At 36.3% G+C, this 15,219-nt stretch overlaps 1 protein-coding gene across 2 annotated transcripts in view; it reads left to right on the top strand.

Moving 5' to 3' along the window:
* The window catches only part of LOC121249193 (50S ribosomal subunit assembly factor BipA), a 39,098-nt gene extending 24,280 nt beyond the window's left edge, over positions 1–14,818 (top strand). Inside the window, exons 7-19 of one of the 2 annotated variants that reach the window (XM_041147914.1) lie at positions 4,852–4,977; positions 6,325–6,423; positions 8,575–8,695; positions 8,841–8,904; positions 9,492–9,546; positions 9,628–9,752; positions 10,704–10,777; positions 10,893–10,942; positions 12,812–12,898; positions 13,518–13,568; positions 13,650–13,733; positions 14,090–14,140; positions 14,456–14,818. In XM_041147914.1, the coding sequence (XP_041003848.1) occupies positions 4,852–4,977; positions 6,325–6,423; positions 8,575–8,695; positions 8,841–8,904; positions 9,492–9,546; positions 9,628–9,752; positions 10,704–10,777; positions 10,893–10,942; positions 12,812–12,898; positions 13,518–13,568; positions 13,650–13,733; positions 14,090–14,140; positions 14,456–14,539 (1,071 nt within the window). In that variant the 3' untranslated portion in view covers positions 14,540–14,818. Of the gene's footprint in view, positions 1–4,851; positions 4,978–6,324; positions 6,424–8,574; positions 8,696–8,840; positions 8,905–9,491; positions 9,547–9,627; positions 9,753–10,703; positions 10,778–10,892; positions 10,943–12,811; positions 12,899–13,517; positions 13,734–14,089; positions 14,141–14,455 lie in introns of both variants that reach the window. The other variant, XM_041147913.1, reaches the window with a different exon arrangement.
* The last annotated feature ends 401 nt before the right edge of the window (positions 14,819–15,219 follow it).

The raw sequence follows: 15,219 nt of genomic DNA, 5'->3' as shown, positions 1-15,219 counted from the left end.
TTTCTGCCCTCCCATTCAACCATAGCGTTACTAGTGGAAAACTAAGTCTTGGGGACCATAGTTTCCTCGCAGCCAAGCCTTTGAGAGAGCTCATCATCAACCACCTCCACCCCAGCCATCGCGACCCCTCGAACGATCCCCCCGCAAGCTTCAGAGCAAGCCCCTCTCGTTGAATAGACTCGAGATGGTCCTCGAGTTGAATATGGGCCTCCGTCTGAGAAGGTGACACTTCCATCATGGTCATCGGCAGTTTTTGTCCACATGGAGCTGAGGTAGCGGCACACGGTGGCAAGATATCGTCAATTTGTTCATTACGCAGCCCTATCGCTTGGTCTTCCTCCATCGTCGACGCCATCTGGACCTCCATCGGTGGACCCACGACAAGTTGTGGTGCCGCCGAAGCTGTCGCCGGCACAGTGGTTGGGCTGCCGTCAGTCATGGGCTGTTGATCTCCATCCTTACGAATCCTCCATATGGGAGGCGGCCCGACAGGCTGAAATCCACCTCCAGCCCCTGAAATTCCAGTGAGCTTGGGCCCATTGACGTTAGGCCCACTAGGCCTTGATGGGCGAGCTGTGTCCGTTGGGCCAGCAGTTGCGGGCCCATTAACCCCCCTTAAAACACCCCCTTTTAGACTAGGGCCTTCCTTCCTTGGGCTTGGACCTGGGCTTGGGCCACCCCTGAAGTGCAACTCAGCCCTTTCCTCCAGCTCAATATCATGCTCAGCCCTTTCCTCCATCCCCCTTTCCCCTTTAGGCTCGACACACTTTAAGAGCCACTCCACCTGGTTTTGCAGCGTGCACAACTGCACCTTCACGTCCAGCAAAATTCTGCTCCCACCACTCTGCCTCTATTCACGCCGAAAGACTTTGTCACTGTCAGCACCATAGCTGTGATCTCCTCTCTGTTGTACCTTGTCACCAACTCTCTACCATAACCACCTTGCTAGGGGCTGACGAAGATGCTCCACCTGCAGTGCCTCCTTGTAAGAGAAAGGTGGCGCCTTTATCGCTGATGGTCTTGGAGCTCCCTCACTGACTGAGGTTTTCCTTTCCTAGAGAAACTCCCAGAGCACCTTCCCTAGCCGTTACCACCCTCTGCCTTCCTTCTCTTTAGGCACAAAGATGATGTTTCTTCTGCCCCCACCCCCATATTCCACCACCGCCATATAACGTCCACGACCATTCGAGCAACTCTGAGCAATGAAGCTGCGATTACCCTCCCTAACAGTGGTGAAAAAATCACGTTTCTCCTCCTTCAAACAATCTGCCATAGCCTTTGCCAAACAGTTCACTGTTGAAGGACCTAGTGACAATTTCGACTTCACCCTCCAGCTTCTCTCAGTGATGACCAGTAGATCCCCATCCTTGGCAAGTGAGAAAAACTTGGACTCTATCGCAATATCCTTATAAAAACCCATCCACCCTCCTTCACAAACCACCTAATCTCAACGGAGAACTACGAAACATTGGATACAGAAAATTTACGGAGAGAAAATGTATAAATGTACGGAGAGAAGCTGGAGGGTGAATTGCATATCGCATTATATATACTTAGCTTGTATTTTACATTTATACCCTCATGGAGTATACTTCATACAATTATGTTCTCTAAACTTACCTTCAAGCTGGAGCCTATATGTCATATAAACCCAGCTTAGAAGAAATGAAGTTGAACCGACTATGACATAGGGACTTGGTCAAAGTATCTGTAAGTTGCTCCATAGACTTAGTAAACATATTTGCAAGTTGCTCCAGTGAGCGATGTTTTAAGCCACTGAGTGATGTTGACATCATGAATTGAATGTGTGAAAGCTGAGGGGAAAACACAAGGAATTATGTCCTACCCTCTTACCATTGCATTATATATACCTTAGCTTGCATATTCCATTTATACCCTCATGGGCTATACTTAAACACAATTATGCCCTCTAACACACTTATTCCCCAAGAAAGTAGGGATTGTAGATATCAAGGATTTCGTCCCATTAGTCTGGTTGGAGGAGAGTACTGATTATTTCCAAAGTTGCAAAAAAGTTTTAATGGCACTTGAAAAGGTCAATGCCTTCATCAGGGTAAGAAAAATCCTAGATCCAGTTTTTATAGCCAATGAGTGCCTTTTTACTAGACTTTGTTTAGGGGCTTGAGGAGTACTATGTAAGCGGCATTTAGAGTAAGCTTACAATCATGTTAATTGGGATTCTTATTGTATTTATTACAGGCTGAGATTGGACAGAAATGGTGAGAGTGGATTGTCCATTGCATATTTTCAGTTTAGTTTCAGTTTTGATTAATGGATCACCATCTGGCTTTTCTAGCAGTACCCCAAAGTTGAGACATGTGATCCTTTATCTCCCTTACTGTTTGTAGCTGTCAAGGACACATTTGAATAGAATGCTGGCTGTTGCTGTCATAGAGGGCTCCTATCAGAATTTTGGTGAGCCATACCAGCTCTAAGGAGTTTCTTGTTTCACATCTTCTATACACCAACGATATGCTGATCCTCTGAGCCTTCCCTGGATCATTTTCATTATTTGTGCTGCATTTTCTTTTGTTTTGAGGTTTTATGGGACTAAAATTAACTTGGCTAACTCAGAATTAGTGCCTGTGGGGGCCGTTTTGGATATCGATGGATTGGCTCGAATTCTTGCATGTAGGCTGAGTGGTACCTATGGTGCATTTGAGACTCCCTTCAAGGGCGTCATTCAAGACCACAACCTATTTTGGATGACATTATTGAGGACATGAAACTTCAATTAGCAGGCTGGAAGTGACGCTATCATTCAAAAGGGGCCAGACTAACTTTGATCAAAAGCAGTTTGGCTAATTTGGCCACTTACTATATATCCATATACTCTATACCAATTGGTGGCCTATTATATAGCTAGCCCAAGATTTGCACTAGAGTCTCCTCAGGAGGGTTTGGAGTTAACCATTTGTTGTTCAATTGTGCTCTTTTGGGTAAATAGATATGGCACTTTGCAATAGAAAGGGGAGGGGGGGGGGGGGGGGGGGGGGGGGGGGGGGGGGGGGGGGCGATTAGCGGTGGAAGTTAAGTATTGCAGTATGTCGGGAGTGTGGTGTTCCTGATGAAATGAGTGCTCCTTACAAAGGTTGGTGTGTAAAACATAAGGAATGTTTTGAGGAATTGAATCTAGCTTTATCTAATTTGAGGTGGGAAAATGGGGCTACGATTAGATTTTGGCATGATGTATGGTGTGATGATTAATCCTTGAAGGCTTTGTTCTCAGAATTGTTCAGACTTTCCCACAATAGGGAGGCCTTGGTCGCAGATTTTTTGCAACTCTCCAACAATACTGGACTATATCACTTTATTCAATGAGCAAAAGATTGGGAATCAGAGTCTTTTCCTCATTCTTCAACCTATTATACTCCACTATGTTGGGAGGTGGTGTGAATATAAGATCTGGTGGGTTATTTCAAAAAGAAGGAAGTTTGAGGTCAAGATTTTTTATTAAGCATTACATCCCATTGGTACTACATTTCCCTGGAAAGGCATTTGGAGGAACAATGCTCCATCACGAGTGGCCTCTAGGGATGACCTTAGTAATGGATAATTTGAGGAGGAGAATCCAAGTGATGGATTGGTGTTGTATGTGTAAGAAGAGCGGGTAAACACTTGATCATATAATTGTGCTATGTGAAGTTGCTAGAACGGTATGGGCTTAGCAACAGTGAGTTTGGGAAATTCATCCATATCATGTATAATTTTCAAAACATGGAACCTTACTCTTATGAAAACACATCGTCAATTATCCCATTGGATTATTATTGAAGGGGTTAATTACAAATTCAGTATTTGGGCTTTCACCGGTTGTGAAGAGCTACCTAGGTTTTCAACATTTGCAAAACTAATCCCGAGTTTTAAAAAAATCGCAATTAGGTGCTTCCGCCTAACTCCCATTAGATTTTTAACGGCACTGTAAGCCTCAGGGGGAGAAATCTCCTTCCCCTCACTCATTTTTTATTATTTTTTAATTTATTTAGTTATTTTTAGTTTTTAAAATATATTTGTAATCTTTTATTATCATTTTAAAAAAAAATTGGCTGATGTGTAAGTAAAGGTACATGCATCAGCTTTTGTATTGGCTGGCTTGTGTCGTTGTTGCCACATTACTTATTCTGCCGTTAAAAATCTAACAGGACTTGGACAGAGGTACCTAATTGAAAATTTTTTAAAACTCAAAATTAATGTTGCACATGTTGAAAACCGTACTGAATTTGTAATTAACCCATTATTAAATGAAAACTACTGGCTTTATTATTCCGCTTGCCTGTTATGATTATATGATATATATCATCAAGTTAAATTCATAACATATCAAATAATATATTCAATTAAATAACTAATTTATTTCAAATTAGAATTATCTAATAAAAATAATTTTATTTATGCACTTTTACTTTGCACTATACTAAATAGCTTTAAATCTCTCTCTTCACTCAAGCAAAATTTGTGATGTTTCTCATCAATAACATAGAAATAAAGGGGAGTAAGGGGGATAAATGCTGTTCAACCAAAATTTTAGATATCAAAATCCAAACGTTGACACTCTTTTAAAGACTATTCACTGTTCAATATCTCAAAATATACTAAATTACTAACATAGAGTGTTTTCCACTTAATAAATTTAGTTATTTCTGTGCATCGCACATGTTTATGACTAATTAATTATAATATTATTCACTTTGCTCAATTTCCATCTGAAATGAAAAAGTCCTTAGAATATTGGTTAGGCTTAATTCTCTGTTTTTTTTTTTTCAATCGGTGTTTCTTGAATTTCTATAAGTTATACGTATATCATGTAGCATAGTAATTGTTCTCTTGTAGGTGGTGAAACTGATGAAAAAGAAAGGTACAAGCATGGTTCCAGTTGATAGTGCCGGAGCTGGTGATATAATATCAATGGCTGGTTTGACAAGTCCATCAATAGGCCATACAGTGGCAAATGTGGAGGTAATTGAATGTATTTTATTTGTTACCACAAAGCAATAATGTTCATCAGGGGTGAAGGTAAGTGGGCAAGAGCTGCCTCCCGCCCCCCTGCCTCCCTCTTTTTTTTTTTTTTTTTTTTTTGAAAAACAATTTCCCCCAAAACATACAATTATTTATTTATTAATTAAAATAGAAATTAAAGCTCAAGAAAAACCTCTCCAAGCTCAAAAACGTTTTAAAAAAATTATTCTCTAAAATTTTTTAACCACTCAAAATCTTACAAAAGGTAAAATCCTAAAAACCCCTCCTCTATTATAAATCTTTTGGCAAAAGCGTGATTTTCTAACTTAAGGTTTGACCCAAAAATGTTTCTAAAAGTCATATTTTTCCAAAATCACCAACAAAGTATGATTTTTATCTATTATGTCTTATTTATTTCGACTTCTTTCTTACACTTCTCTATGGTCATAATTTTGAATGGAAATTTTGAGTTTATGTTCTATGGAGAAAATAATAATTTATAATTTATGATCTGTTACAACCACGATATGGCTTAAGCATGTTCAGGTTGATTAATATATTGATTTTTTTAGGATATGTACACTTAGCACTCTCAAACTATCAAGGATTTTACACTTTACACTCTAAACTACCAAAATTGCCATGTTCCATCCTCAAAATACAAAAAAGGAAAATTTGCATCCTGATTCAATTACAGCCATTGAGATGAATGGAAAATAGTCATTTAGATGAATGGAAAATATGTGATGTGGCACAATCTTGATGCTCAGATAATAATAGAGGGTCTAAAATGTCAGTTTTTGGTAGTTTGTGGATATAATGTGTTAGTTTTTGTAGTTTGGTATACAAATTGCCTAACCCTTGATAATTTGAAAATCCAAAGTGTACTTTTTATGTGTTCTTTTTTGTCTTGGTATATATGGAAATATACATTATATAAAAACAAGATTATTATAATGTAAATTTGGCCCCCCAAACATAAACTCCTGGCTCCACCACTGTTCTTCCTCATTTCAATTTTGTTTCCTTTGGGAAGGTATGAAGCCCCAACCTCCTAACATTGAGGTTGTTGGCAATCTTATTAGTTGTAATGAACAAGGGAAAGCACAAGCCTTATTTACACTATAACTCCAGAGTTTTAGGTGATATTCAACATCATGTTGTGTTCTTTGTGTATTACGAGTATGATAATTCGCACTTGTTGACTATGAGCTCCAGTTCAAATTACACTTCCTCTACCCATATGGATGAGCTGGAGGGTGAGATTGTGAATTCAAGGCTCACTAGATGTGTTCGGTAATTTGAATAACATGGATTTGTTTTTGAACTTCTGATTGCAATTTTCAGGTTATGACAGCATTGCCAACTGTTGAGTTGGATCCACCAACTATTTCTATGACTTTTGGTGTCAATGACTCTCCATTGGCTGGTCGCGATGGTACCCATGTGAGTCATGAACTTTTCAGTTATTTTTCACCCAGTCACAATATTTGGTATTACTTGCACCCTTTACTACCATTTATGTTTTTGTTGTGTATGGATCAAAAAGAAAAGGGAATAAAAGAAAATAAAGGAAGACTTCTTCCTTAGTTATACATTTTGTTTTCCGATATGCTTAATGTGGTGCATTTGGAAGAAAGAAATGACTATTGATTCAAAGATTGTGAAGAGACTAGTGGATCTTAGGAATTTCTTTTTTAGAACTTTGTATAATGGATGGCTTCGTATTTTGTCTTTCTAGATTTAGTTTCCTAAGTTTTCTGGATATCTATACTTTTAATAGCTAGATGTTTCTTTTGCATATTCACTTTGTAATATGGTTTCGCCCTTTTTTCATATCAATAAATATCTGACTTGTATCTATATATAAAAAAAAAATGGTTATACATTTCTGTTCATTTACGGTTAGATTTTTTTTTTTTTTTTTTTTTTTGGCGCATGAACACTAAAATAATGACATTGGATAATTTTCAAAAATACAGACAGACACAAGAATGAATTGGCAATGTGCATTGTGCGTGCGTGCATGCTCCCTCACCTTTCAATCATTTGTTTGTCTTTTAACTTTTAACCTATATATGCCATTGTCAGAAACAACACGTTTAAAAAACTAATTGTCCCACTATTATACAATTTTCAATAGGAAGTCATTTTAATATTTCTGTTTATTGCCTTTGATTGGCTTGGCCTACTATTTTTCCATTGTACGTTTATTCTTTTTTCGCTAAATGATGTGCTTGTCTAAAATTCGAAGATCTAGGATTGAGAATCAAAATGACAAATGATTTTATTTTTGGTTTGCTTTGAAATGTTTTATTGTTGTTGTTGAAAGTAACAAATGATGGATGATGGGGTCTTGGGGAGGGATCATGGGGACAACACAAATGGCAACTACGTGGAGGATGGCTCCCATTTGTATTTTTTGGTGTATCTGGAGAGAGAAATGATAGAAATTTCAAGGATATGAGCGCTCCTTGGAAGAGTTTACGTTTGGGTATTGAGGTATTCTCAGGTATTCTGTAAATAGTAGTGAAAAAGTAACGATAGAATATTGAATAGTTGTGAATAGTGGTGAAAAGTAATAATAAAATAATAAATAGTAGTGTGAGAATACCTGAGTACCCAAACTAGTTTCTTCTGGAAGACTTTATTTATATGGGCCATCGCTTTAGATTTAAATGGTCTAGTTTCCATGATTTCCTTGTAACCATTTCTTAGTTCCTAAATAGGTGTAATCACATGTATACGCCTGTGTACTTGGGCTATGCCTATCTTTATATCAATGAAATATCTTCTTACTTATAAAAAAAGAAAGAAAGTAACAAATGAATTCTACCACCTCTAGATCGTAGTTTTGGTGTTGTGGAACCATATCTGTGGAAACTTTCTAAACTCTATTCTGACTTTGGATTATACATATTTTTGCTTTTCACTGCACGTTATTTATTAATTGTGAAGCTTTCTTTGTTATAGATTGCTTCCAATGTCTGATAACTAAAATTTTGACAGCATGTTTTGGCTCTGCTGAACAGTTTCTAAAATATAAGGATAGAAGTGTAGGACAAATAGTTAGTAATATTTTTCTCGAACTTCTTAGGTCTTTTCTAGACTACCTGCTAATTACCACATGGAACTATCTTTGTGCTTTATCTATGTTGCACTTTGCAACTGCCTTGTGAAGAATTTCATTACAGCTCTCAATGTGCAAAAAGAGTTAAGAGTCAAGACCTCTCAATTTGCTATGTACTAAACTAAACTTAACTAAGCCTTAATCACTATAAAATAATACCTCTAATGATTCCATGTTCATGATATAAGATGTGAGTTAGTTCTGCACTGGCTCTCAGCCTTCCGGAAACCTCTTCTCTCCAGCCTTTGGATCCTGCAATATAGTGTGTGATTCAATTTTGGGTTGCCCCTTAAAGGAATATTTGAGTGTGATATCTTGAACTGAATGGTTCTTCTGAACCCAAATGTTTTGAGGAATTTGTGTGTTTCCTTTTGTTTTTTTTTTATACTCGACGACTCTACATAAGGTGCTGTGCTACTGCTGTTGTACTTAAGACAAATCATGTGCTGATTATGATGTATTTATAGTTGACTGGAGGGAAAATCGGTGATCGGCTAATGGCTGAAGCAGAAACTAATCTTGCCATAAATGTGCTCCCAGGCTTATCAGAATCATATGAAGTTCAGGGGAGGGGAGAACTTCAACTGGGTTTGTACTCTTCCTCGTACAATTTTGTGTTCATACTTTCGCTACAACTTCTAAAGATTTAACAAAGAATAGCAGTTCCTTTTCAGTGCATAGAGCATTACGGTTAAATATATGCTCAAAGCAGTTTCCTTGTTGGGTAAAACAGGTATCTTAATTGAGAATATGAGGCGTGAAGGATTCGAGTTGTCTGTCTCACCACCTAAAGTGATGTAAGTTTAGTATAATTGCTCCATGAATCTAGTTCTCTACTTCATACTTTCTGTGTACTTGGGTTTTGCCTATTTACTTGATCAATAAAATCTTATTTTACCTATTAAAAAAAGGTTCTCTACTTCTTAATGCAATCTGATTTTGGTTAAATACGCCTCACACAATGGCCATGAATAGAAGGTATTGATGGAGATTGCGAGGTTATTGAACTACTTGTCAAAAAAGATTGTAAGGCTCTTGAACTGTTAATGCAAATGTTGAATACAAGAAAAAATTAATTGCAAACATGGTGAGTTTTGAATAGAACTCTCAACTGTTAGCTGAGACATTAGTCCGCAGTTACAAACTTTTCAATTGTCTGTGGTTTTTCTTCTTTTTCTTCCCAGTTTCTTTAACTTAATATGACCAGCTCAAGAGTTGTACAATTATCATATAATGTTGACGACGACATGGTTTTTTCTTTAAAGTTTTATTCAGTGTATGATGTTTTAAGGTGCCTGGAATTGGTCATGATGCTTGCATAATCATTCCTTATTGATGAACTATTCATCCTCTCATTCTGGGCAATGATCCTGTGCTGAATCAGGTATAAAACTGAAAATGGTCAAAAGCTTGAGCCAATTGAAGAAGTGACTATTGAGGTAATAATTGCTTGTGTGCATGCAGTAGTTTATCTTAAGAATTCATGCTGGGCCGTCAACTATCTAAAATATGACTTATAGGTAAATGAGGAACATGTGGGGTTAGTTATGGAAGCCCTATCTCATAGGCGAGCTGAGGTTATGGACATGGGTCCTGTCCCAGGAAATGTTGGCAGGACTAGATTGTCGTTGACCTGTCCATCAAGGTCAGTGCTTGGTTACTTTTATGAGAATTTTTTCTTGCTTGCTCATTAAAGTCTGTAATTGTCAAAAATTTGTTATTTATGATTGTCATCAAAATGAAATGTTCATGTTCTGTCAAATCTTTTTTTATCTTATCAAAACTACTGTGCTGTAGAATCATTTTATACCCTTCCAAAGTCAATTTTTTTTCTTAATTTTTAGATATTTTTATTAAGGATTATTAGTATTATGCTGCGAGATGTATTTGAGTTCATGCCCAATGTGGGATGTAGCACCCTTATATCAAGTATCCTTCCTACATGGATAAAACCTCACCATTTATTTGTTCACCCTCCTTTTATGGTGTTTGGAGGCATGCATAAAAGTTACTACGCTAATAATTCAATGGACTTATCCAACCCTCCCTTGTAAGGATGCCAAAAAGACCCTCATATACAGATTGTTTTATCAATTGAAGGTGACAATTTTTAAGTGTGTAATTCTTTTTTCATCATGTTGGAATGAGGGGATTGGTAGCCACCATAACAAGACCTTTTCCCGATTTTCTTGATGTGGTGCATATGAGGGAAGGAAATGACCAAAACTTTGAAGACCTCACATGGATCAACATACACCTTAAAAGTCTATTTTGTTACACTTTACCATTGGATGGTAGTCAATTTATGTCTCCACCTTTAGTTTCCAAGATTTTCTTGCTCGTTTTCTGTCTCCATGTACCATTTACTTCGACCACACATTTTGTCACCTTATTCTTGGTCATTACATACACTTATCTTGTAAAACAATTCCTTTTCATCATGACATTTTGACATCCCAAGTAACTTACACACTTTCTAATTGAAATTTTGTTTCATTTTTTGATAGGTAATAAAAAATTTTATTCCAAGTAAATAGGCATAGCCAAGAAATTTTGTTTCATATAGCCTCTAAAAAAGTATTCTTATATTCTTCAGGGGCCTGGTTGGTTACAGAAGCGTGTTTAGTACCGATACACGTGGAACCGGATTTATGCATCGTGCTTTCCTGAGTATGGATGTTCTACTAAGATATTTATGCATGTTGTTCAATAGATTGATGTCCCTTTTAACGTTGCCCCATTTAAGAGCACTCTTGTTCATTCCGATTATTATCTGTTTTTGCAGCCTATGAAAAATATAGGGGTCCTCTTGGCAATGTGCGTAAAGGAGTATTGGTATATTTTCTATTGCCTTTTCCGTTCACTGATTTCTAAGGTTGATTTTATTATTATATCTTCATCTACCATAGCGAAAGAGCCTGTGGGTGTAAATAACCAATTGGAAGATGTTTGGTTTTTCATGAGCATCTATGATATAAAAACTCTCTTCGCATTCATTAGGGATCTCAAATATTTAATTTCAAAGCTTGCACTTCTTTTCCTTTTCCTTGTCTTTCTCCCTACTTTCTGGGGACGAGGCTGAGATGTATACATTCCGATGTATGTCTACATATGTGAATGAATACCAAAAAATAAATAAATAAATGGTGAATGAATACCCACCTAGGGATATTTTTTAATCATATTGGTTCAATATAGCCTGATCCTGATTTAGAATGTAAAACACAAATTATGTTAGAAAGATTTTCTATATCTCGTCATGTTTCAAAACCACTACTGTCCTTTGTTTTATAGCTAATTTATGACATGTAACACTACCTATCAAAAAACATTTATGATATGTAACACTAATACATTGTTCAATTATTGCATGGTTGCACAACAATTAAAAAAATGAATTTTGTGATGCTTTTGTCCCAGAATCTTTGTAGTTCAACACTTCTATCTGTTTCGTCATTATGCTATTGACATTAAGAAAGAAAAAAATTTCGTTGTAGTGGAGGAAGAGAGAAGAAAAAGACTATTCTTGGGTTATGGTGAACATTATGTGGTTGAGATTCACTGGAATCAATTTTATAGCTGATTTGACACCTAGAATTAGTTTATCTAGCTATTTTTTCTTAGAGAAATAATATTTGCAGTCATGGAGTGCGCAAGGTCTTTGTAAAAAGTGAGTAAATACGGGACCTACATGGAAAAAAACTAATTTTTTAATAGTAAACCCCACTCTTTTTCAAAAGGATTGCGCGGCGCTTGCGCACTCCAGACTGTATGTAGCATTACTCTATTATAAAATCAGCTATGCTCTATGCTAGAAAATTCCACGCTGTTTTAGAAGATGTTTGTGAAACGAGCATAACCAGAAGAAGAGTGTAAAGATGGATAAGTGGAATATTAGCAAAGATAAAAAGAGTAAAGTCATCCATTTAAGGGTGCACTTGACCCCTCCCTGTAAATGAAAAGATAAGAGAAAATCACTTAAGGTGGTTTGGCCATTTGAACTGGAATCTGATTAATGTGCCACCGAGATTTGATTTAATTCAAGTTGGAGTTGTCAAAAGTGGTGATGGGAGGTTTAAAACATGGATAGAAATAATGTGGAAGATGGATAAAATAAATCAAGAGATGATAGAGAAGACAATTTTAAATAGAGTACATGGAATAAAATGATGAAATACTTGTGGTCAAGTCCAATTAGTTGAAGGATGATCCATAAAGCTGATCCCAATTTAATTGTAGTTGACACTTAGTTGAGATTTATGTTTGTTTCAAGGGCATATTTTGTTTGAAGGATCTCTCTCTCATCATCAATGTTGGAAATGATATAGTTGATTTTGTAGCAAGTTAATTATTTCCAGATGGTCGTATTCTTGCTCTTCAATTAAGTTGTTGATGCACTTTACAAGTTCTATATTATTAGTCTTATCTCTATCCCATGTTATTAAAGAAAAAAGAAGGAAGAAATATAGAAAGAAAAAACATAAATATGTTGAGAATTTATCTGATTCATGCCCAAAAGTGTAGGTTGGTTTATTGAGGATTTCCAGTATTTGATGCCTTTCTGACAAATTTCTATATGCTTTGCTATTTGAAATAGATATTGGAATTGAATTGGTCTTGATTTCTATCATTTTTCCAGTCACGAGTCTCATGTTTCCAGTCACGAGTCTCATGACTTAAATTTATTTTGTGTTCATTGAACAGGTATCGATGGGCTATGGCACAATCACATCTTATGCACTAATGAGCTTAGAAGCTCGTGGAATTCTCTTTGTGACTCCTGGGTTGGAGGTTGTTATAACAATTTTTTTCTTATATATTTCTAATTGTTGCTCTAATTCTTTACTTCCATTAGCTGTAATGTTTATGATGCTGGTGGAGGTTTCCTGGTTTCAGTTTCGTTTTGAGTAGAATGTACAGATATTGCATATTCCCCTAAAGTAAATCAATCGCAACTGTATGCAGATTTTTATTAAGGCATATCTTTGTGCAAATTGTTTAATGACATTGAAATAAATCCTTTGATTTTGGGTACCATTACACCTTTCTATTTGATCTATGTTGGACTGCCAAAATGCTTTTCTTACTGCCATTGTTGCCATATTTTTATCTCCTGATGCTAGCGGAAATCTTATTTGTCCCAAAGTGTGGTCCCCCCCCCCCTTCCCGGTGCGGTGTTCTAGTGCTTAACTGTCAGGGAGGCGACTGCATTTTTGGGCTTGTTGGCTCAGTGGATATCCTTGGTGATTGATCCCCATTTCTCTCCTTTGAAAGATTTGAAAGATGATATGAATGGTAGTCGGAGTGTCATTTTAGAAAGATACAGAACTAAGTTTAGCATGTCAAGTGTCACCTTAGTACCTGTCATCTTATACGAAGCAAAGCTGACTGTTTGTTCTTTGGTATACAGACGTATGATGGAATGATTGTGGGTGAACATTCACGGGACACAGATCTAGATGTATGGATATCTATTCCTTTCACTTTGTGTATTATATTTCAAATTCTGGTTGCTTATCTTGCAATAATTGCCTTTCTGCAGATCAATCCTGTTAGGTCTAAAGAACTTACTAATGTGCGTGCTGCTGGGAAAGATGAGAATGTGAAGCTATCTCCTCCTCGTCTAGTATGTATTTGTTGGCCATTATTATCTACATTTTTTGTTTCGATTTCCTCCAGTTGTTTTTCTTTTTTGGTATCTAATATGCCAAGAATTAAAGAGTAGATTCACTAGTACATAGAACCCGGCAGGGTATTCATGATTACTCTCTGACAATAGGAGATAATATGGTTGAATGTTTGTGTAATTTTTGGAGATACATGGATCAGTCAAACTTCCTAAAAGTTTTCAGTTAAGAATTATTTTTTAATTGATGTCCTACTATGTCGAAAGCAGTAGGCAGCTTTTGGTATGATGCTTCAAACGTTTATTTACCTTAAAATTTGATTTGACGTTTACATCTGAGTTTTATATGGTTGCAGATGACTCTTGAAGAAGCCATTGGTTATGTAGCTTCAGATGAGTTGATTGAGGTAATAAGTCAAACCTCTCCCATGTTTTTACTATGCGAAATCAATTTAGTTTCAGGCCCTTCCATTTCTTTCGCATGTTTTTTAAGCTGTTGCTATTATGCCCCTGATATTTTTTCCTGAATTGACTGCATAATTAAATTTCGTATAAATTTCAGAATAAAGAAATCTATGTTCTCATTTTGGTCCATTTTGTTGCTGCTGCAAGTTTCCTGAGTTTTTTGCAGTATTGTTAGTCCTGGAATTTAATTTCATTTTAGGGCCTCATGTGAAGAAGTGATGATGATCGCCTGATATAATCTTGTGTTTTATATGAAGGTTACACCAAAATCAATTCGGTTAAGGAAGAGATACCTGGATGTTGGCAAGCGTAAAAGCATGAGTAAAAAACCAAAGGACTGAAGCATTTGTCCTTGATACAGTTTTGTAACCTTATGATTATTCATCATACTGGTGTACTCTAGCAAGGTCATTAGTCTTTTGCCTCAATTTCAGGCGAGGAACACTGAAATATTCTTTCATAAATGGTGACTTAAGGAGAGTCCACGTTGTATTTATAAGAAACAATAATGGCAATGAGGTGTTTACTTAATTGGTTTGTCATATATATATATATATATATATATATATATATATATATATATAAAATATATATAAGTTAATTGCTTTGTCATTTGAAAAGCACACATCTTTGTATTTTTGTAGTTGTTAGTGATATATTGACAGTCCTTTTTTGGTTGAGTGACCATAAACTGTGGTATTTACTGTAGTCTGTGGATGATAAGTTTGCTGCATTTCCGGTTCTGAATATGTATAAACTGCTGCTACGTAATGACAGTAACTGTGATTCACTGGAACCACAAGGAGTGGGATTTTTCGATGCTTTCATATATATATACATATATATATATATATATATCTTTATACTTAAAAGAGGCTATAGAGTTATAAACAGTAATAAACAGTATTTTATTTGGCAATTTTATCTTTCACTTATGTTCCTCAATATCCGATTGTATTACAGAGAACAGCAAGTTCCTGAGCCTTTTTGAGCAAGCCAGCCCGTCTCTTTGAGAATGTGA

Source organism: Juglans microcarpa x Juglans regia, chromosome 2D (genome assembly GCF_004785595.1).
Source record: "Juglans microcarpa x Juglans regia isolate MS1-56 chromosome 2D, Jm3101_v1.0, whole genome shotgun sequence".
Lineage (NCBI taxonomy): Eukaryota > Viridiplantae > Streptophyta > Magnoliopsida > Fagales > Juglandaceae > Juglans > Juglans microcarpa x Juglans regia.
Note: the sequence above shows the minus strand (reverse complement) of the source record. Positions and strands in the feature narration are given on the sequence as shown.